This window comes from Carettochelys insculpta, chromosome 10, assembly GCF_033958435.1.
Source record: "Carettochelys insculpta isolate YL-2023 chromosome 10, ASM3395843v1, whole genome shotgun sequence".
NCBI classification, from domain to species: Eukaryota; Metazoa; Chordata; order Testudines; family Carettochelyidae; genus Carettochelys; species Carettochelys insculpta.
In genome coordinates, this window is record NC_134146.1 from 160,517 (window position 1) to 183,645 (window position 23,129).

At 48.0% G+C, this 23,129-nt stretch overlaps 1 protein-coding gene across 2 annotated transcripts; it reads left to right on the forward strand.

Moving 5' to 3' along the window:
• The first annotated feature begins 2,026 nt into the window (after window positions 1-2,026).
• Window positions 2,027-21,429, forward strand: ERFE (erythroferrone). 2 transcript variants are annotated; one of them, XM_075004424.1, is made up of 8 exons: window positions 2,027-7,702; window positions 10,941-11,063; window positions 11,882-11,984; window positions 13,031-13,248; window positions 15,140-15,248; window positions 15,606-15,696; window positions 17,520-17,598; window positions 19,423-21,429. In XM_075004424.1, exons 1-8 carry the CDS (start codon window positions 7,508-7,510, stop codon window positions 19,519-19,521), a joined length of 1,017 nt encoding a protein of 338 aa, XP_074860525.1. In that variant the 5' UTR covers window positions 2,027-7,507; the 3' UTR covers window positions 19,522-21,429. The 2 variants fall into 2 exon arrangements, with proteins under 2 accessions (XP_074860525.1, XP_074860524.1); XM_075004423.1 differs by lacking the exon at window positions 19,423-21,429 and having other exon boundaries at window positions 17,520-17,718.
• Window positions 21,430-23,129: the final 1,700 nt, after the last annotated feature.

Sequence of the window (23,129 nt, forward strand, 5' to 3'; positions counted from 1 at the left end):
GACCTGGAGCTCCCCAGTGACACTCCTGCTACTGCACAGATGGCGGTGACTAGAGCCCTGTGCCACTTTGAAATGCCGCGGGAGCACCACCCTACTGCTCCACAAGGCTCTGAGGGGTATGGGGGTGAGGGACCACTGCCATGCTCCACGCAGTGCTAACGGCTGCCAGCCTTCAGACCCACCCTTCCACCAGAGGCTGTGCTCTCTTCCACCTGAGACGCCACTGCTTGTGGGAGCACCTTGCCCTTGGGCCTGCAATGGCCGTCAGCCCTGCTGGCTGAGCATTTGTCAGTCCTGTCCTCTACAGTCACTGAGCATTGTGCTGTGGGGTACCTTCTGTTCTCAGTTACACCAGTGAAACACAAAGTGACTTCACTGGGTCACTCTGGATTTACACTAGCGAAAGTGAGAGCAGCCATTAGCTCATCAGGTCGAACTGGGCAAGAGTCTGAGGACATTAGAGGCTCCATAAGGGGCTGCTCTCACAGAGCTGCGCTATGCTTTAGCTGTGGTATCTCCACTGATACAGCTAAAGCCTCCTGTGCTGCTTTGACTGTCACCCTGACACAGCTCAGCCTGTGGACACCAGCTCTCGCACCAAACAGACTTCCCGGAGAAGGTGCAGAAAAAAAGCCTCTCCAACAAAGATTTTCACCAGGCAGTATCTCCACTGAGTCTGGCAGGAATGACACCAGCTTGGGCCAATGGACATGTACTAGCACTGCAGCAGGCCTGACCCAGGAGCGCCAGCCCAGGTTGTACTCAGGTGGTTGCCTAAGCCACCCTCAGGCTGTTAATTTGTGGTGCTAACATGAACAAAGCTGAGGTGTGTATGTCAGCCCAAGCTGGAGTGGGCACTGACAGTCATGATATTGGCAATACAATTTTTACCAACTGTTTCTCAAAGCTGGGATTGACTCATGGTGTTGCTGTTAAATGTAAAGTCTGGGAAATGGTTCTGATAAAAATGACAACAGGAATTTTTATGAAGAAAGTTTAAATCCCTCAAAACAGCAACAGCTTTGGAACTCTGCTGTCTTGTACGCTCTCTTCCTGATTTTTGAGCAGCCCACAGCTGAGGTGAAGCCAGATCCCAGTCATCATGCTCACAGCTGGCTGCAAACCTGCCCTAGGGTGGGAACTGACCAAGTGTTTGCTCACGCTCTGCGTTACTCCTTTAACTGAAGTAACTGTAATGTGTATCATACCAGACAATGACCAGTCTTTCAGCACGGCTGTTGGGAGCTGGCAGCTTTCTGCAGCACATTAATGTCATGCAGGGTTTGATATGCTCAGCAGACTGTTCCTAGTGAAATGAAACTTTCTCATGTAAAACTGGAGGGTGCTGTGTTCAGCTTTGCAAGGCTCATGTTCAGTGTATCTAGGGAGAGCAGCAAGACACCCTTATGGGAGGGCCAGGGGCCAAACTTAGAGAAGCCACAGAACTGCTCTAAGTTACAAAAGCTAGAATACTCCCCTAGGCACATTTTGTCCAGGCTGTGGCAGACAGCAGCAAGGCAAAGCTGACCTTGACACCCTCAGGCCATGGTATATGAGTGCTAGCCCAGGAATCTGTCTGCTCTGGGGAATCCTTAAGGGCCTCTTCCTGGCAGCTTTAAAGGCATTCCATGCTGCTCTGGCAACATGTGGACATCAAGCTCTGAGGCTATGGCCCCCCCTGGTGTTCTGGATGTGGCCCAGTTACTTTAACCACATTATGATCATGTTTAGGGCCCAGAGATCCCAATTTGTATCCAGTTCAAGCAGGCATCTCTGGGGTCAGAGAAGTGGCACTAATTTCTCTCAGGGTGCATCTACACTCGCATTCCTCTTTCAAAAGAGTGAGGTAAATTGAAAATGCAAATGAGGTATAAATTTGCATGGTTGGAATCTCATTTGCATATTCTAATTTCAAAAGAGCTTCTTTCGAAAGAAGAAAGCCAGTGTAGATGCTGCTCTTTCAAAAGTAAACCCCATCTTCGAAAGAATCCTTCTTCCCATTAAATAAAGGGAAGAAGGATTCTTTCAAAGATGGGGTTTACTTTTGAAAGAACAGCGTCTACATGTCGTCTTTTGAAAGAAGCTCTTTTGAAATTAGAATATGCAAATGCAGTGACAAACATGGTTACAAGTGAATACAGACAGAGCAAAGTGCATTACTAAATTAAAAATGAATAGACCATGCACGGCTAGTTCTAATTCACTAATAAACTTGTTACATGCAAAATCTTACCCTAAACAGCTTTTCTTACTTTAGGTGTAATCTTCAAGTCAAATGCTTTTACTCTGAGATGGGTCCCCAGCCCTCTTTAAAGTTCTCTGTATCCTTTTCGGCAGTTTTCTAGGCCAGACACAATCCAAGAGCTGATAGCTTCTCATTTCTTAAATAGACTCTCCCTTTGAGGCACGAAATCTTGAGTGGTATCGTCCCATGTCCTTCTAGCATGAACCGCTCTCTAGCCGTCCAGTACAAACAAGGCTGTTTGCAAATTGCTGAGTTGATTACCAAGATGTTAGGCTTCTGGAGCATCAGTAGTGGTGTTCAACAACACATTTAGACATACAAATTGATTCACGCTTTGTATGTCTAAATTCATACAAAAGAATGATACATGCACGAAATAGGACATACAGATTCAGCAGATTGTAACAAAATTGATAGGGTACATGACGCATTTTGTTTAACGCATCATTGAGTGATGGATAGTTCTATTCATAAGCCAGTTTCCATAGCGCATGTGGGGGGAGGACAGTCACAGGTGAGTGTGCCCCCTTGTCCCCACACAGATGTTGCTGGCACCCCCCTCAGCCAGAAAACAAACGTCTCAGTGGTCACTGCTAGGAGAGTTAGGTGAGCTCACCAGTATCACTATACTGCCCTGCCCGTGGTTTAGTGAGTAATCCCAAATCTCTGCTTGGAAAGGCTGCTGCAAGACCCCTGTACACACTCCAGCAGCCGTCACAAGTGATTTATCACAGCAATGTAGCCCGTGATCAGAGCCTTTTTGATGCATTTCATAGGGATATTGCATGACTCCTTTGAGTGGCCTGCACTTCTACCCCCCCCGCCCCCCCATCTGCTTTATGGCCTGCAAACAACAGAGCCACACGTCCAGGCCATGCGTGGGAAATGCTCACAGCTCTTTTTACATGTGTTGCAAACCCTTTGGACCCACAGGAAGTAACCAAGGCAAGCAGCCTGCCATAGCACATAGGAAGCCATCTCCCCATGCTCTGCTGTCCCTCCCGGGGCTGAGCTGGCTTGTGTGGGATGCGGCGGGGGGGCCCTGCCAATGGTTAGCTAGGTTAGTTTCATTTGGTTACTGACTGCTGGGTCTCAAGGGAGTCCTATAACCAGCCAAAAGGCCACACACTGGCTCCCCCCCACCCACCCGCCACTGCATTGCTTTGCTTTCAGGGATGGCTGGAGCGTTCATTCCCATGACTTCACCCGCAAGGCCATGCTCTCTGATGAGGAATCAGAGCCAACAGCTTGGCTACATCAGTCTGCTGGAAGCTGTGGGCCAAGGCTGTGACACAAGAGCTCAAGAATGAGGATTAGATTTCACTGGCGCATGAAGGAGAGGGAGGGGAAGAGTCAAGCTTTCTTCACCTCACGCCTCTCCCCCAGTGTGCTTTATGTTTGCCCACATCCATCCCATCTGAGATGCCTCAACAGTGCCCAGCAACATTGCCCTTAAGGTTAAATTCACCAGCTGATGTCTGAGCCAGAGAGACTGAAAAACTGAGTGCTGGGCGCTATCTCGGGGGGGGGCGGGGTGTTGGGTGTTTCAGAATGGCTGTTGACCGCTCCAGTGGCCAAACCACACTGTTTTCAGACCCCCCCCCAGCATGGGTACTGCTGCAATCCGAGTAGACAAGTGCGCTGCCCTACCACGCACTGAGCAGAGCTAGCATTACATGTGGATTTGCTGGAAGACTAAACCAATTAGCTCTGGCCCTCTGGCAGCCCCTATGACACCATTAATAATGGTCACTGTTTAGGAAAATAACTTGGTCCACATGGCAACAAGCCCAGGTCAGCTCCATCAGCCTCCAAAAAGAGCATCATCCTGTTGGAAGGTTTTTAAGGCTGTCACGGGAGCTATCACCAGATTGCGTCAGCTGACTCATTTCACCTTGTTGCTCCAGTGTGACCAAGCACCTGCCGTAATGACTAGGGGTTTGTAGCTATCGAGCTCGTGCCCCTTGTCTCCTGTGGTGCTTGGAAGTACTCCGCTTGCCTCACTTCGCTGTTTATTGAACGAGCTTGCTCCCTCATGTTCAGCTAGCTCTTAGGGACACGCTCCTCTTAGTGTGCCAGGACCATGCGGTGGAGACTCACACACGCTGCAAATTCACACACTGACCCTACTCCTGGAATAGCGAGCAGTATGGCTGCTCAGTGGGTGCGAGGGCCGCAGCATTCCTATGCGCAGGTGCTGAGTGCAGGCAGAGCAGCATGCTCGGGACAGCTATGGGCTGTGTCTGCAGGCCAACCTGGCCGGAGGCTGAGGACAATAACGCCTGAGCTCCTTGAAAGGGAGAGAAACAGCTTGGTAAAGGAAAAGGTTCCCATCAAGCTCACTGGGCTTTGGCCCAACCCCTTAGAGGACTCAAGACATGAGCAAGGCTGTAGGGAAGACAGAAGGCTTGAGCTTGGTGTGATAGGAGACGAGGCAGGGAGTCAGCGTACCTGAGGAAAAGATGAGCGTAGCTGCAACATTTTTGACAGTGAGGAAAGAGAAGAAGATTGTTGGAGCCCAATGGTTACAGTAGTCATGGCAGATGGGCGCAGGTAGGCCAAGGCTTGTAGCCGCAGAGAACATGAGGACAGGGCACGTTGAGCTGACAATGGAGCACAGCTGAACAAAGGCATTGCTGGGTTGTGATTGCTAGGCACTGGTCTCTGTTTATCATTGGCTATTTATTCCAGAACTTGCTGGGCTCCAGGTTGTTCATGCACGATTTGACAAGGCACTCTTTGTCGCGTATGGTGGGTTACTATCACAGCATGGCTGGCCTCATTCCGTGATGCAGGTCCAGTGCCTCTGTGCCAATACTGGTGCTCCAGTTGGGTGGATTAAAAGGGTGGAATGCCAACAGGAAAAGCAGCAGGTGGTGAGCCTGGAAGCAGGAAGAGGAGGAGGACAAAAGAAAAACCTGGGTGTGGTAGCAGATGCCAGCATGATACAAGTGTCCTAGCTCAGGTGGGCTTTTAAGGTCTACCATGCAGTGCCACTGAGTCACTTGGACATAGGTCCGGGGCCCCTGCCAACTGGGGAGCCCTGGAAAATGGGCACCTCCTGCTCCCTGAACTGCCCAGGGCTCCTGTGGAGGAGCAGTGTCAGGTAGGGGGCTTGCCCTGCTCTGCCTGCCCTGCGCTCCTGCCAGGGAGCAGGGTCGAAGTGTGGGAGCTTGATTCACTCTGCCTGGCATGCCTGCTGGGGTGCAAGGGGGGGGGGGCATGAGGGCTTGCCCTACTTTGTCTGTCCAGTGTATCACCTGGGGTCCAGGAGCAGCCCCCATACCCTGACCCCCGCTCCGAGTGCTGGCTGGGCAGGAAAGCCACTGTGGCCTGACCCCATTTTCCTAGGGGTGCTACAGGCAGGGTAGGGGCCCCACTTGCTCTGGTCTAGGACCCCATAAAATGGTAATCCATTGCTGGGCACAACATTGTTTCTGCTCCTTAATTGGAATAACAGAAAGCTTTGGGGCTCCTGAACATGAGTCAAGTGAACTCCTGGCTCCATTGACATCAAAGGCAAAATGTTGACTGATTTCAGTGGGACTGGGACCCCACTCTCTGTGTCTTTAGCGGCTCCACCCCCTTGCATCAAGCTATGCATGTGCTTAGGCACATGTTGGCTTGGGGCCCAGGACTGAGCGCTAGCTGTGCCACAGCCATGAGCCAGCCCTGGCAACGTCGACCCAGTTTTTGTGGAGCTCACGTTCCCGTGTGCTCCTGGGGGGAGCCAGGCCAGTTTTAACCTAAAGCCCACATGGGAAGGGGAGGCTACATGGCTTCAAGGTTGGTCCTCGACACTTGGATGCCCTGTCAGGGCAGTGTCGCCATGGTAGCTCCAAGCCATGGCCACTGTTCCTACCCAGTCAGGAGAGGGGAGTCCCATAAAGCCCTAATGTGTCCCAGCGGCCATAAGAAACTGATGAGGCTCAAAGCTCTTTTATGAGTGCAGCATCCACTAATCTGGCATATCTGGTACCTGGCAGTCAGAGCAGAGCAGCCCGTGCTCGCCACAGCCACGCCCACCCTATCCATTGCCAGCGAGGCACTGGCAGATGGATGCTCAGGAAGCCCACAGACAGGCCTGGGGCACTCCAGGCAGAAATGATGCAGAGCCTCCACCTAGTAAGTGGTGCAGTTAGCTGTCCCCGGAGCAGGAATACCTTGTAGTCCCCCTGAAGCTTTGTTGAAGAACACTTGCATCAAGCAAACAGCAGTTGGGCAGGGGTTACTGCTTCGCTGGGTTAACGGGGGCCATGTCCCACATGGTGAGCAGCTAGCCACAGCCAGATATACAGTGAGGGTAATGCTCAGCACATCAGGAGCCGAACGGAGCCTAGTGGCTGGCTGGGCATGTGCTTCAGTCCCCTCAACTGGGGCCCTCTCCATGAAAATCGCCTTGGACATAGCGCGCATGACTGGAGTCTCAGCCCTGCTCCCAGCTGCCAAAGATGCTAATGGAGCCAGAGGCTGGAGACAGTTGCACTTAATACATGGAGCCAGGAGGGGGCCCTCTGGCTCCCAGGAGTGTATGTGAGGCGGCGCCTATGAGGCGGGGAATTCAAGCTCGTTAAAAGGAGTGGATGCAAGCAAGGCTATCAGACGGAGCCAGCCAAGGTCTGCTGTGCCAGGAGCAGTGCCCACAAACACCCAGGGAGAGAGCTGGCAGTGCACCAGGCAGGGGCCTCTCTCTTGAGCCAGAGGTCCCAGCCAGGGTGGTCAGCACAGAGAGACGGGGCATTCCCTGGCCCATCCAGCTGTAGAGGGAAGGAGCACAGGAGAGCTGCTGGGCAGGGACTGTATTTACAGCTTCAGAGGCAGCCCAAGGGAGGGAGCTAGCCCTCTCCGAGCTGGATTTAGCCCTAGCCGGTGGCATTTTTAAGCAGTCCAAGCTTTCTCACAAGCAGATTGGAAATATCAGCACTCTGAGGTGCAGGAACTTTCTCTAAGGGAGCTGTGAGCCTGCACAGCGTGCTGTCTCCCACAAAGTAGGACGCACTGCACTCTCCTGCAGCCAGGTGGCTCAGCTGTGGTGCCAGCCAGCTGTTTTGCAAGGGCAACCTGTCTCCTGAGCTGGGGCTGATGGGAGGAGAAGCCCGACTTTGCTGAGGCAACAACTTTTGCCCCAAGTACAACACTCTTGGCAGGACATAGTCTGATTTCTTCCTGCGCTTCCAGGCAATGCCTGGCTCTGGATAGCCATAAAAAAAAATCTGTCTCCAAGAGAAAAAGAACCACCTCTTTGGGGCCTTGTGCTGAAGGATGGCTGGACCCATCCCTGCCAGCCAATGGCTCCTATTACTGTGTGTGGGACTCCTGGCAGCGGCCTCATGTGTGGGTTCAGTGGGGTCAGAGAACCTTGGAAACAGAAGAAGCCGAGAGAAGAAAGCTCAGTGGAATGAGTATCCCACAGGCCAGGGGAAAAGCAGTCTGCCTCTGCCAGCCTCTAACGATCCGGTAAGCACGTCTACCTGCAGTTGGTTGTTGGGGACTAAACACAGATCTAAACTCAGTGCAACTGAAGCAGGAAAGTGAGTGAATTGCAGGGAGGCTTTTTGAGCTGAGAGAATGTGGTTGACTGGGGAATTTAAGTTGCATGATGAATTTTACACACACAGACAGAGAGTAGCTGCTGCGTGGAGTAGGGATGGTTTTATATTTTCTCACCTTTGAGTGACTACACGTTTTTTGTCAATGAGCCACTGACATTTCCCATGAGAAAGCATTGAGAAGCTAGTACACTAAGGGAACCAACCCAAGTACTTTCAAAGCAAGCTTACTGGTTCATAAAATGTTAGCATGTGCCCGGAATCTTTTCCAGCTTTGTCTTAAATATTTTTCAGACCAAACACTTACAGATTATCCCTGAAAAATTGTGTCACTTAACAGAACTGCAGAGGGATGGACCTGTGATCCACCTAACCAGGAACCTGCCTCCAAGTACAGATGATCCAAGGGCAGGGGCAAGAAGCCTCATAATGGACAATTATGGGGAAACAGTTTATTCTTTTCTTCAGATGGTTAGTGATGGGTTGCACCCTGAAATATTAGGTTTCATAGCCTTTCTAAAATTTTGCGTCATCTAATGTCACTGTCCTTCTGATTAGCTGTGCAGTCATCTAAGCCATAGCTCAATTCAGCTGAGTTGTTGGCCTCAGTAATACCTCATGACAATCAGTTTCATAGGTCAATTGTGTAGTATACCCAAAAAAAAAAAAAAAAAAAGGTCTGTTGATGACTTTTGACATTGGTTGTCTTTCACTCACACTTTATTTTTATTTTTTTTTTTTTTTGTTACCAAAAGGTAATTGTGAGTTCTTGGTTGCCCAAATCCAAAATACAGAGTTGGTTTGCAAAGTGACTGTAGGTAGGTCTTGCCAGGATCATCATGTTAACCTGTAGCTTCACAAATAACAAGCAGTCCTGTAGTAACTTAAAGACTAACAAATGTATTAGGTTTATTACCCATTGTGGGTAACAGCCACTTCGCCAGGTTACTGAGCTATAAATAGGTGTACGAGAGACTAAGCTAATATAATTTAACCTGCAGGCCAAGGAGCAGGTGTAAATTATCTCGGTGTAGTCTCTCGGCCACCACCACTGAATTTGCGTCAAAACACCCACATGCTTTGGTTTGATGAAAATCTCAGGTGCGCATACAGATACCAATTCATACATGAGTGCAGACAAGCTCTGAAGGATGAAACTGCAGCATCCCTCCCTTGAATGCCCCTAAGCAGAGCCCTAAACTTCAGCCCTCACATATTCTGTCCCATTTCACGGCACAGGGGGCTTTCCTGCCCAGAAATCCATTTCCACCTTTCTAATCAAGCAGTTATTAAAGGGGCTTTTGGCCAGGTAAGACTCTCCCCAGGTTGAGAGGGTGAGAGCAGCACTGCTCAGAAGATGAATTCCCCACCCTCATTCCTATGCTCTCAGATCAGGGGAAAGACAAAAGTTGTGTCTACTAGTTTGTGAATAGGTGGAAATCATACGGTGAGTGATGCCAGCTGTTACTATTTGACAGGTCTATTCTTTTGTGTCCTACCCGACCCCAAGGAGCCTTTGTTGGCATCATCCCAACAATGCCCACTGCACCGGGCTAGGGAGATTTGTCAGTATATTAAGTTGGAAGAGTCCTATTAGGGCAGCTTTGCAAATCAGCACTGAAGCACACTGCTTAAAAATGTACTGAACGGGGGGGGGGGGGGGGGGGGGGGTGGAGGGGGCGGCTCTGCCACCAGGTCCTGCTCAGAGTGTCTGGGAGAGTCCAAAGTGCTGCCACAGCAACCTGACAAGTGCCCTGGCTCACTGTGGATGTAAAGGCATGGGAAAAGTGGGCCGGGGTGAGGCCAGTCATACCGATGACTTGAGATCTTTAGCCTAATCCCAATGAGCAGCACCACCACACAAAGCACTTGTTTAAAATGCTGGCAACGCAAAACACCGGCATCATTGCCGTGCAGTTCCATGAGTTGCACATTAAAAATTCAGCTTTTGTGGCCATTCATGCCTGTTCCTACCCCAGATCACTGGCAGTGAATCTTACTGCTGGCCTAATGGGCACATGGGCTTGGAAGGATTCAAATTTTATTAGCAAATGTCAATAAATGTTTATGTTGCCTTACACACAGACTAACACTTCTGATCAGTGACATTTGCAGATGGGCAAAGTAAGAAAAATGCTGCTTGTTAAAAAAAAAAATCACTTGAGTTTTGATTTAAGGCTATTTTACACTGTAGTGTTTTCCATGGGATATTTGTGATTTACCAGTTATAAAGCTTTACCTTTTGGAATCGCAGTGTCTTGGCCATTAGCAGACACCATGCCATAATTTTCTGCAAATGTGGACATTTGAATTGTTAAAACTAAAAATATGGTGAGAAATAAACATTGATGTTATTCATCAAAATGCTAAACTGAGTTCTCCCCAGCCTATTTATACACTTGGGCAACAAGGGTGTGTTCATGTCCAGCTTTTCTGAACAGCCCTTAACCTGGTCTTCCTCCACCAAGGCAGTGCATGTCCTTCATATTCTGTGCTGTCCAGTGAAGCAGTGTGGGAGCCGACCCTGTCTGTAAACACCAAGGCAGCTTTTTCCACCTCAGCTATGACTAGTTTGCCTCTCACGTTCATTCTAGGGCAGCTGCTGACCAACTGAACCAACAGAATGGGCTTAGCACTTCACCAGGATGCTCATTTGTGATCCTGTGACGTTTTGAGTGGACCTGTGTAGCTGTAACTCACCAAATCTCTCCCCTCACGTCCTGGCTCTCTCCCCAGCAATACAGCAGCATCCTGGCCCCTATGGCCACAACCCACCCCCCATGCTGAGCTAACATCCATGGCTACAGAGAGAGCTATGGGCTGTTAAATGAGCTCCATGGACATCTCCAGAGTTACTGGTTAGTGTCCACCAGCAGGAAGAGGTTCTTTGAGGCCAGAGTTTTTCAGCAGTTCCCCTAGTGTCTCCCTCACCCCATGTCCTGCACTCTGGAAGCAGCGCACAGGGCAGCTGGAGCAGTAAGGAACCCAGTAACACTGGCAAAGCACAGGCTGGTTTCTGGCTTTGCAGGCCTGCCCCAGCTGTGTAATGGGAGGTGGGTGGCACCTCCCTGTGCCCCAGCTGCCCAGCAGCCTGCAGAGGAGGTAGTCATCATGTGGTGTGTGCTTGTTCTGGTCTTGTCCCATAGGAACCCATTCCTGAGCGGCCTCGCAGCATCGACCCGCGGCATGCCTGGATGTTTTTTATGAAACAATCGAGCAAAGGGGTGAACAGCAAGAAACAGGGCAAAGGAAAATCAAAACAATTCAAGGTACATATCCACACCCCAGTGCATCTACACAACCAAGCCCAGGCAGCATTGGCCCTGGTCCACTGAGCGCCCAGGCTTGCTGCAACGCCACCCCTTACAGCGCTCTGACACGTGCCATCTGACACTGCCTCAGCCAAGTGTGTTCACCTCACATGGTGCATCTCAGCCTCTGCACATGGCAACCCACCCCACATAGCAAACCTTGGCCCAAGCCCACCCTGCCCCCACATCCCAGAGAGCCCAGCCTTTGCTCAGAGCATCCCTAGTGTAACAGCTCTGTGCCTTCCTAGCCCAGAAAAGACTGAGGGAGAGCGTCTGAAAGCCAAACTGCTGCAGTATCAGCACTGCATGCTGCAGTGGCAGGTGCTCTTTCAGGCAGTGGGAAGGGGAGGGTGATCGCACACTGGAACTGTGATAACAGCCTTTAACCACCTAAATCAGCATTGCAAAGAGGATTCAGCTAGGCTGTTCTGCAGGGTGGCAGATGGCAGAATGAGGAGCAATGGTCTTAGGCTGCAGAGGGGGAGGCCTAGGTTGGAGATTAGGAAAAGCTATTTCACTAGGAGGGTGGTGGAACACTGGAATGGATTACAGAGGGAGGTGGTGGAATTGGCATCATTAGAAGTCTTTAAGGCCAGGCTTGACAAAGCCATAGCTGGGATGCTTTTGTTGGGCTTGGTCCTGCTTTGAGCTGGGGGTTGGACCTGATGACCTCGAGGTTTCTTCCTACCCTAATCTTCTGTGATTCATTGACTAGTTGTGTCCTAATATAATGGCACATTGAACTGACCAGCTCTGTGCTCTGACTGGGATTCCAGTTTGGCCTCCCAGGCCCACCAGGTCCCCCTGGGCCTCAAGGACCTCCTGGAGCTCTGGTGACACCAGAAGAGCTGCTGAAGGACTTCCGACTGTTGCTGAAAGGTATAGTATGAAAGTGAGTGCACAGGACAGGCTGAGTACAACTCCACAGGCAGGGCCGGCTGGGCTAGGGAGGTGGGTGCCCCATGCAGCAGGAAGCGTCCTACTGGGGCAGAGAGGGTGGGAGAGAGGGGTCACCTTGTGAACCTGATCTCCCTTCCTTCAGGGCAAGCGGTTAGGCTAGTGATTGCTGTCTGGTACAAGGGTGGTAAGCTGGCACGCAGTACTGCCTAGCCTGCCTGTCCAGACAAGAGCCAGCTAACCAGAGAAGGCCAGAAAGAAGTGTGTGTCTTATACAGGTGCTCATCCAGACAAACTCCAGCCTCAGGAACAGCTTTGCGCTTGTGTATATTGGTTATTTCAAAACAATTTCCCAGCTCCAAGTTTAAACATACACAGAGTGCATCAGTTTTAAACTCACACAGTGTGCAGAAGGGCAAAACATCTTAAACATGCCTTACGTCACAAATAATAGTTGCTAGCACACATCCAGGTGATGAGGTACCCACGTGTGTGTGTGTGTTTGTGTGCAGGGGAAGAGTGGCAGGGAAGTGACTCTAGCTTCAAGCCAACTCCTGTCACAATATTTGGAGAGTCTGTGGGAGATGTATACGTGTGGGGGAAGATTTGTGTGCATTACATACACATTCCCTGTGGAATCACAGAATCATTGATCTCCATCTCAGAGGACTCCACATTAGTTTTTTTGGCTCACTCTTAGGAATCAAACTCAGCAACTACAGATGGGAACCCCAGAGAACTAATATCCCTTTCCTAGCCTCAAGACAGCCATGTAAACCAAGGGGCACATTCCCCAGCAAAGCTCACTGCTGCCTAAAATGACCAAGACAGAACCTTTGCCTGGATCAAGCACAGGCAGCTGGAATCAATGGCCTTCAGTCTCACCTGAAGGTTCCAGATAGATGGGCTTTGATTAGGGTCATTCTACCATTGGCTCCAGGTGGAGCCGTCATTAGTGAAAACCCTTTTAAATCAGTGACTCCTAAAAGTGGCTCTCTGGTGGCGGGTCGGGGACTGTTTCCTCTCAGAGGCAGTAAAGGAGCGGGAGAAGATGGGCATAAAGGCCGGTGAAGCTTGCCAGGAAGATGAGGAGGAGCGAGCAGAAGATGACATCCTGGCACGGGTTGCTGGTTCGCTGGTAAAGCGTATGCCACAGCATCGCGTGGAGGCAGCATTCCACTGCCGGATACGGAGAAACCTGCCCATTGAACGGAGATCGCTGCAGGAACTTCAGATCTATTACATAGTGAGTGGGAAGAGAGTGTGCCAGGCTGAAATGGCAAAAGTGCAGCTTCAGCATCACTAAGACGTTTCCCAACCTGGCACTAGTTTTGCCAAATTGTTGTGGTCAAAAAACAGTCCAAAAACGGCATTTTTCTAAATGAAAAGCTTCAAGTTTTTCATTCAAAGCAAATTTTTGTTTCAAAATTCTCTTTAACTTTATTTTTTTTTAAGTGTTTTAAAGTAGTTGGAATCAAAATGAAATATTTCAATTTTGCCTAAATGAAATATTTTGTTCAACATGAAAAAATTTCTTTTTAACTTTTTGATTTGCTGAAAAATTTCATTTTTGGTTCAGCCTGAAATTACTTATTTCCCAATATATTAGAATTAGCAGTGGATTTAACAAAAATTATTATTCACACAGCTATAATTCTGGCATCTGGTCTCTCAGAAGGTAAATCCAACCTCTATGGAAGTTGATGGAAAGATTCCCATTGATTTCAGTGACCATTTGATCAGCTCTTAACCTCCCAAATGCCCATCCCATTTGTGCCAGCGGTTGGGGTTGGGGGGTAATTCCTTTGAGCAGCCTAGCCAAATGCAGACCAATTAAAATTCCTAAACAAACTTTTATGTATCAGTGGAGATAAGGCTGAGTACACACTAGTAACTGAAGATACAAAAATATTACGGGGATGCTATAATTAGCCTCCAAATAAGCACTACCAACTAGGAAATTCAGGGTTATGATTAAATACACATGAAAGCTAGCTACAGTAGAACCTCGGGCATTAAAGTTGTTTGCACCCGAACCAAATATTTTAGTTCTTTCAGAAGTTAACAACTTCACACTGACTAAATATCACTTTGAAACTCCACTATGCAGGAGGAAAAAAACCTGCTGCTTTTTAATGCCCTTAAATGAAACAAGCACAGAAACAGTTTCCTTACCTAGTTTGTCAGATCTTTCCCCCTTTTTAGTGGTTTACAATTTTACAATTAACATGGTACTGTCCTGTATTTGTCTTTGGGGAGGTGGGCCCTCCTTTGCTCTGTCTGATTGTGTATGTCTGCTTTCAAAAGAGCTGTGTACCTGATTGAGCAGGCCATTGCTCTGGTGTTTGTAACACTGAGGTGCTACCGTTACGTTAAGAGCTAGAAAATGGAGCATTCAGACACCCAGCATAACCTTAACTCTGTCCCACAGAGATGCCATATACTAGCCATTTAACAATCATGCAGGGTCTTTTTCCATATAATTTCTCCTTGAAGTGTCACCATAATGTGCACAGTTTACATCCTACACAGACAAGACTAAGGAAAAGAGGCAGAGAGAGATTATGCAACTAGGAACTGAGTAGGGTTGCCAATTTTCTCATTTCTGAAAAGCAGGCACTACTGCAGCATAGCTGGAACTCCACCCCGCCTCGTTTCCTGGAGCCCTGCCCCAACATTCACAGCTCTCCTCCTTTCCCCTGCCTCCTCCTTTGATTCCCCTACCCCACCTTCCTGGGCTTCCTCTACCCTGGGGCTAGGCCAAGAGCCTGCCTGCAGGATGTGAGTAGGAGGTGGACACCTGCCCCACCCACAGCTGAGTTAGGGACTGACACAGGTTGATTACACAGTGCCTCCTCCCTTGCCCCCACACCTATCTATCACATAGAACTGGGGAAGGGCCCCCCCCTCAGAGGTCCATCTATGCTAACTACACTTTTGGTGCCCAGGCAGCACCTGTGTACTGGTCCCCTTTCAACCAGACTTTCTGATCAAATACTGAACACCTGGCAGCCCTCACCTTCCACAGTCCTTCACTACTGACTGAAAAATTGCTTGCAAGCATTACCTGATGAACTGTTCTGAATAAGAAATACATTTGAAAACAGTCACAGTCTTGACTTTCTCTTTGTTACTAGCCTCAGAAAGAGGGGGTGTTCTACAGAGGCCTGGGACTGAACCTGACCAGCGGCCAGTACACAGCACCCGTCGGGGGGTACTACACCTTCACTGCCACCTTGCACATTGGTACGCTTGTCTACTGCCTGGCATCTGGAACTACCTCTATGGCATGATGATAGTGCTGAATCCTCCAGGACTCTCTGGGCCATTGAAATTACTATGCCAGGTCCTCTGCTGATGTAAATTAGTATAATGCCACTGAAGTCAGTGTATATTGGGTGTGACTTGGGGTAGGTCCACTGATGACCATGCAGCTACAATAATTTACACTAGCTAAGGCCCAATCCTGCTACTTGCTCAGAGCATTCTGATGGGCTCTGTGGGTCTGTGTGGCTGCCCTAGAGGCTGAGGCCTTAAGGCAGCCCCTTTACAGGTGTTCTGTTCAGAAGGGCCCTTGTCTGATTAGCTTTTCTGTCTTTATAGTTCACAGAGAACAACAGAAGAAGGGGCCACAGCGTGCAAGAGATCGCCTGCGGGTACTGATCTGTGTCCAGTCTCTGTGTCAGCGCAATGTGTGAGTGTGCCTGGTGAGGCGCGCCTGCCCTACTAGCCCAGCCAGACAGGTTTTACAAGCTTTCCTTTATCTTAGATGAGAGGAAAGAAAGGAAGGGATTGCAGCTCCTGACACCTCTGTGGCTGTTAGGAGCTGGTGAAGGATTCCCTACATAGGGGAAATCCCAGGTGTCCTGGAGCCTCTGTAGCTGCTTGCACATCATCCCCAGTCCCAGCAAAATGAACTGACATTCCCAAAATGAAATGTTTCAACAGTTACAATGTTTTTGGGGTGTGATTTTTTCATTCCATGGGCAATTTTGAAATTTCAGCTTTTTCTTCTATGTCAGAATGAACGTAAAGAAAAAAAAGGCACAAGCAGAACTGCCTGTGGAATGGAAATGCTAATTTCAATATGCTCTAATCACACCCATGCTCTGTGGGTCAGATCGTAGCAGAAACAGTGAACTTGTCTACATGGGGGTGCTTAGGAAGGTGAATCCCAATGAACCTTTAAAAAGTATTGTCTCCTGTCAGACAGGTAACCCATCCTCCTACAAGGCAGTAGCTACTAGGACAGGAGAATTTGCCCATTGGCCTAGAGCTGTATACACCAGTGGTTAGAATCATAGAATCCTAGGGCTGGAAGGGACCTCAAGAGGTCATCGAGTCCAGCCCCCTGCCTCAAGCAGGTTAGTTTAGCTTAACTGGCTTGCTCAGGGGACTGTGAATTTTTTCATACACCCCAACTGACTTCCTACCTTAATTCCTTGTGTAGACCAGGCCTGAGATTCCCTCTGGCTTACATGCATAACCAATGTGCAACACGGGTTAGAAAACTCTCAACTATTCCCTCTCCATATAATGCAAGTGTCTTTGTCTTGTACGCAACTTTTTTGTTAGCTAGAAAACACGAATGCTAACTTTAATGGCTGGTTTGTGCTGGCCCGTAGGAAACAAACCAGCTCATTTCACATCAGTGATCCCACTGCTGCCAGATTGGAAGGCTTCCAGACACAACTAGGGTAAACTACACAGTTCTAGTCAGGGGCAGGAAGGAATTGTCCCCCAGGTCAAATGAGCAGCAAATTGGGGCTTTTTTCACCTTCTCCAGCAGCATGTGGCATGTCACCACCTGGGACTATGTGGAGCTCTGCCAGTGAATCATTTCCTTGCCATAGCTGGGGCCTTGAGCACTGATGCACCTTTGGCTCTCATAATCCATTCCTATGGTACATCTCAAGCCCCCAGTGAGCTGTATTCTTTGTTCTAATGTCTGTGGTTGGGTTGAATGTGAGGCTGCCGAGGGATGTAGGTAACCAGTAATATACAAGTCAGATGTAGTGAGCTGCTGGTCCCTTATGGCCATAAACTCTCTGACCTGTGTGTGCCAGTGGTCTAAGCAGGAAAGAGCACTCTAGCCTCAGAGGTGGGCTAGCCAGCCCCTTACCTTGCATAACAAATTAAGAATGGGCTGAGCCCTCGAGAACATAGCTGACATAGCATGGGGGTGTGTGAGAAGGCCTCCTGTGCCTCCAGCCTTGCTGAAACATTCTGTGGAGAGGCATTCGAGAGCCAGACCATTCCTGAGGACAACATTTGGTTTGTTCTTTTAAACAAAATTCAGAATGAAATGCAAATAATGCCACAGATGAGCAGCTCTGCCAAGAAAGAAGCTTGCCAGGGCATTGTGACATCACCTCCTTCTCTGTAATGTCTGGAACTGGGGATGGAAGAGGCACTCACTCGTTATTACTGTAGATGCCTGGTTCGTTGGGGACTACTGGGTGGTACATGGCTTGTGCTGGTCATTTTAGTGCTGACAGTGCTGTTTCTTGTCTTCAGTGCGCTTGAGACAGTGGCTGGTTTGGACAGCAGCAGTGAACTTTTCACCATCTCAGTCAGTGGAATCCTGTACTTGCAGGTAAACATGGGCAAACCAGTAAGGCCAAGGGATGTTCCTTACGGGCACACCCACCTCACACAACGTGCTCGTGACATAAGAAAGCAGCACAACTGGGCAGCTGACTTTTCACAGCAATGAACTCTGCCCACAGGAGCCAGGCAGCTGTGTACAACCCACGCTGTCCATGCTATTGTCAGCATACTAGCTCAAATCTGTAATCATGTCTCCAGTTGCGTTTCAGACATGTCCTAACTGAACACAGCCATTTTCAAGGGCAGCAGTTAGCCACTGTGGTTTACAGATTCCTCAGGGCAGCAGGCCATGCCCTTTACTACAAAAAGTGGCCTGCAGTGTGGGTGATGCTGAAATCAACCCAAGAAGATGGTAGACACATGCTGGCTCTCCTCAGCAGCTGGGCAGGAAGCTCATTCCTGTTGGACACTGCAACTTTTTTCAAAACCAGCCTCTCTAATACTGGCATGATCAGCCCTTCCTCTCCCTGGGTTTGAGGTGCAAACCCTCAAAGGTATCTGAATTGAACAGGATTATGCACCCAAACATCCTTGAGGACATGGACCTATCAGAGTACTGCAGAGTTTAGGTTTTTTGGTGTTCTTGCCTACAGTTAATGACTTACATCCAGAGTCAGCCAAGTACTATGGCATGATGCCCTGCACCTTGTGTAGTCATTACCACCAGGGTAAAATGCTATTATTGTGATAGGGCAAATGCACGCCTGAGGCACAGGACAAGAGAGAAGCCAGCTGCTTGGTAATGCACCATAGCACTGATGGACAACTCCCACTATTGGCAGATGCCCATTACTAAAGGGGTAGTGAGTGATACAGATCAGGTCACATTCAGAGTTTTGGTCTCAACCCAGAGGGCTTTTTGTTGTTTTGAAAAGGAGATGGGATATTTTAATAAAGCAGCAAAAGTAAGGTTCTGCATTACAGTAGGGTTACTCATCTAAAGCTGGTTTCAGTGTTTTGCTCAAGTGAGTCTGGAGACTACAAAATACACAGGCTATGGAAAACAGCAAAAGGCCTCATTATAACCTTGGTACTTCCCCTTTGGTAACATTCTGGTGGATAATTCTGAACTATCCCATCTGAGAGACTGATTGAGCCCTGCCTGAAACCAGCATGTGCTATTGGCTTGTAGCAGCCTAGCCTGGCTACAACACTGTGGAATGCTACGCTCACTCTTCACATAGCAGCCTGGCTGCCTAGCCATGACATTCTCAAGGGCAGAGCCTACCCTGTTGGTAGTGGGGAAATTCTTCTTCCCCCTTCAGGATTCTTACAATCCTTTGATGCTGCTTGTGTGCTAGACAGACTATATTAACATTGCACACTAAATCCAACACTGACACAGGTAAGCAAGCACTCTGGACCCTTGCTAGAGGGTGGATCAGTCCAAGTCCTACTGTATGTTATATTTAATCCCTGTAATTCTCCTCCATGGATACAACTCATGTCCCAGACTGGAATCAGATGGTCTGCATTCACAGTATGGCTGTGTTAGCATGGCTGAGTCCAGTACTCATATGCTCAGGTTTACAGAAGTGTGTGAACACAAACACAAGCTTGCAAATACCAAGTCTACTAGCCCAAGTCCCACCCCCTTGGAGTGAGCAGTTGTGTGTGACCAGACCCATCAGGGTGGGAACTAGGTTTAGAAATCCCCCATGATCTAAGTGTAAAACGTAAACAGTTTTAACTAGTTCATCACAACCTACATAGCTAGTTCTCTGTAGACCTGTATTTACATTACATGCCTCAGTGCTGGTTGTAGCACAATGGGCCTATTTTCACTGTCACTCTTATTTCTCCCTTTTAGGCTGGCCAATATGCCTCTGTTTTTGTAGACAATGGCACAGGATCATCCCTCACTGTTCAAAGTGGCTCAGATTTCAGTGCTGTTCTTTTGGGGGTCTGAATGATCTCAAACCATCTGCCCTTACATGCTGTAAAGCATCACAAATCTCTTCAGCAGAAGCCACCTGAATCCCTTTCCACCCAAGGCCAAGGACCAAAGCATAGCAAGGGCAGGAGCAGCAGTCTGTACAGATTTTGCTTGTGCTACAAAAATCCCATGTACAAGATCTCAAGCACCCAACGGTGATGGAGAGCTGGGAAGAAAATTGGAAGGACTCCCTAAATCCATTGCCCATTAATTTATGGCCAAATCTTGAGGCTTAATTTATTTACATGGACAATCCAAACATGTCTGACTTTAAAAGCTAGACCAGATTTTACAAAAGACCTCCCCTTGCCCCCAGTTCAAGCACAACTGGTTAGAAAAGGTTGATTTAAAGAAGCCTTCACCCACAGACTCTCTCTCTGGTGGTTATTTTTCCCCCGTTCAATTTTTCAGCAGCCAGAGCCAAATTACATACATTGCTTTAGCTTTCTTCTAGCTTATCAGTTGAGGTTTGTCGTCAACTGGCACTTGGAAGTTAATTTTCAAAGCAGAGCAGTGTCCTGATAAGGCAGCAGACTTGTCAGAACATGAATGATTCCCCACTTCCTAGGAACAGTGTCCTCACACCACCACCCATTCTCTGCCCATGGCAGAATGCCCAGTCAATGGGTGGTGGAGATATTCACCGCTTTGCCTGGTCCAGATAGCACAGTAACTCCGATTACCCCAGTAAGACTAGGTGTATAAATATGGGCTGCAACACGGGCCACTAAATTAACAACAAAAGCAGGGAGAGAAAAAGATGCAGTCTCATTGTATAGTACCATGTAATTATTTCCTGGGCTCTTGCCAGAAATGCTGTAAGATATCCTAGAAATACACTCAGCTCCACCTAGATGATAGCAGGACCCCTTAATAAATAGGAAAGGAGCTCAGAACTCTCTAACATGTATTCCCCCCCACACACAAAGAAAGCAAACTCTCTTCCCAGGAAACAATGTTAACTTGGAATAGGGCATTTCCTGGGGGCAGAACTCAACAATCTTTCAGCAAAAAGCTACATAAGTTGTCATTACATAAAATACTGACACTCTGTATTTTTCTAACCAGCAGTTTATATGAGAAAGTACTTCTCTACTGCAATAAAAGCAGTGGTATGCCTGCACCTGGCCCAGTCAGTTGATCAGACTTCGGGTAGCTAAGAACTGGAGTTCAGACATTTAGGCTTGTGTTGAGATCTTACAAGGAGGTTCACTGAACCCATAGGCCAGCTTGAGCCTCAACAGCCATGCCGCAGGTCTTAGCCCCATGGCTCAAGTCACATGACCTGGGTTCTGTGCTTCATTGCTGGGGGATTTTCATTGGACTGTAGCCCTACCCTGGTGTCTTAGAAAAGCTTTAAAAGTCAGTCATTTGGAGTTCTGGTAACACACAAAGTAGATCCATAATCCCATGTTCAAGAAGTAGGTGCAGGCAGGGTTTTGTTTTTTTTTTGTATGGTATCTGGCAACTTACCACCAAATTCCTGCAGTCTAACTCAGCTCCTGCTGAAGTCACAGAGAGGGCTAGGCTCAAAGGCTTAGTCTTTCCAAAGACAGATTACGTTGTAGTTTTCACACAAATCAACAAACTAGATAAATGCTAGGTTTCCCCATAGCAGGTCAAGGTACAGTGCCAATCTGCTAGTGAGCACAACTAGCAGCTGAAGAACTGGAATACAACCCCTTAAATCTGTTTGTGACCTTAAAAGAAATCTAACCTATTGCTAGCTAGCAAAGCAAGAGCTTACTCATCATGCCTCTCCCCAACTTCACAGCAACAGAATGTTCAAAATGGACTTCGGTTCAGGATTCATCCCAATGGGTTGCTATTAATCACAGCAAAATACTAAACAAGTGCTGAAACATTAAATAAAAAGGAAATCTAGAGAAGACAGATGAACTGTTGTATATAGTCTTTCTTTAAGCTGCTCACTGGAAGCCTCCCTCCGCAAGACCCTTGTTCTGAACCATGATAAAAGTAAAGTTATCCCTGGTCCTCCAAAAGCATATTGCAACTTGTCTCTAAGCTACAAGTATTGTGTCTGTCCTATATGCCAAGTTAGAGAGCCCTCTATAACAGTAAAAAACATTTTATGGAACTATTTATTGGCTGGTATTGTAATATGGAACACGTGCACACGCACACTCGTGCATAACTGGCATGAGTTAGGTCTCGCCAAAGTGGGTTGAGGTGGTGAGGCCTGAGACAAATGAAGCTACAGGATACAAAAGGAATGAGTAGGGAAGATCACTGGGAAGAGAAAACAAAGGGCTCTTTTTCACACCTGACATACACAAAGCAGAGGCAGCAAAGAGAAAAAGATTAGAAGAAAATTCACCCAGGCCCTGCTCCTCAAAGGTGCTCAGACACCTCAGGACAGCTTAGAAGAAAGAAAGGTGGCCAGAAGCTTCCCTGCTTAGAGCTGTCCCATCCCCTCTTACTTGGTGCCAGACACACAGTTGTAGTATAGTGCCAGCTGCCTATCTCCCAGCTGCTTCTGCACACCCCCTCCTTTATCATGACCCCGTGAGACATGGGGGTGGGGGGTGAAGCTGCACAGGAAGAGGGAGCAGGCTCAGGTTTTGCTCTGAGGTTATTACTAGTGATGTTTCCCCACCGCCCCTCCTTTGTCCTTTTGCAACCCCTGCCCCGCCACATTACGTTTTTTGCCTAGTCATTTCACTACACACTTAGCAGAAGCAAGTCTAAACCTGCTTTTAACTCCCAAAACCAGGATTTCTCTTCACCTCTTTAAACTAGAAAGTGGCTTTTGGGGAAGTGCCTTGAGGATTTTTTTTTTTCACTTTACTTCATAACCATGTTTAACATGTTAAAGGGGGGAATTCCTGCATCCCCAAAAGTCAAGAACAGAACGTCCCTTGAGTTTCAGGGCAGCAGGACTAGGCTTGACTAACATTTTACACAAAAGACTGAATTTTAGAAATGTAGGCAAGACACATCTACCTTAGCCTTACATCAGCCTCTCTCAAACTTTATGACACTGAGATGCAGCTGTCAGCTACCCACATATAATGAACTCACTGCCCCAGTGTGCTAGACTAGCCCTTTGGAAACAGATTAAATTTAATCTTTGCTTCTGTAGGTAGAGTAACAGCTAGTTAGAACAACCATATCACAGAGGAATGAGTGGAAAAGGGGGCGTGAGAATAAGAGTGCAGTTTTAGGATTAAGTTATTTAATAGCAGCTACTTCATGATTTTTAACCAATTTTGATCTTGCCTAGATGCATTTAGTGTTCAAAGATTCAAGACAATGGTTCTTTCTCCTTCATTTCTATTTGGCAGTCTCCTCCCATTCTTCCCTTCACATCTGTATTTAACTGGCTCAATCATGGTTATAAAATGCATGTTCTTGCAGTTACAATTCCAATGCCTATGGTAAAGAGTTGTGATTTACTTAGGACTCATTAGATAACCGAAACTGAATGATGAATTTCCTAACTGCAGTAGCAGGAAATACAATCTGTCTTGTTATAGTTTATTAAAATGTTTAAAAATATTGCACGCAAAAAGAAAAAAACTAAAACATTTAGAAAAAAGAAGTTTATTTACAATGAAGAG

Bases quoted from the DNA above. Each gene is read 5' to 3' on its own strand.
- ERFE (XM_075004423.1), top strand. From the start codon at position 7,508: ATGGCTGGACCCATCCCTGCCAGCCAATGGCTCCTATTACTGTGTGTG. The intron at 11,064-11,881 runs GTACATATCCAC...CTGGGATTCCAG, and splicing joins GAAAATCAAAACAATTCAAG to TTTGGCCTCCCAGGCCCACC. The intron at 15,697-17,519 runs GTGAGTGTGCCT...TCTTGTCTTCAG, and splicing joins TCTCTGTGTCAGCGCAATGT to TGCGCTTGAGACAGTGGCTG.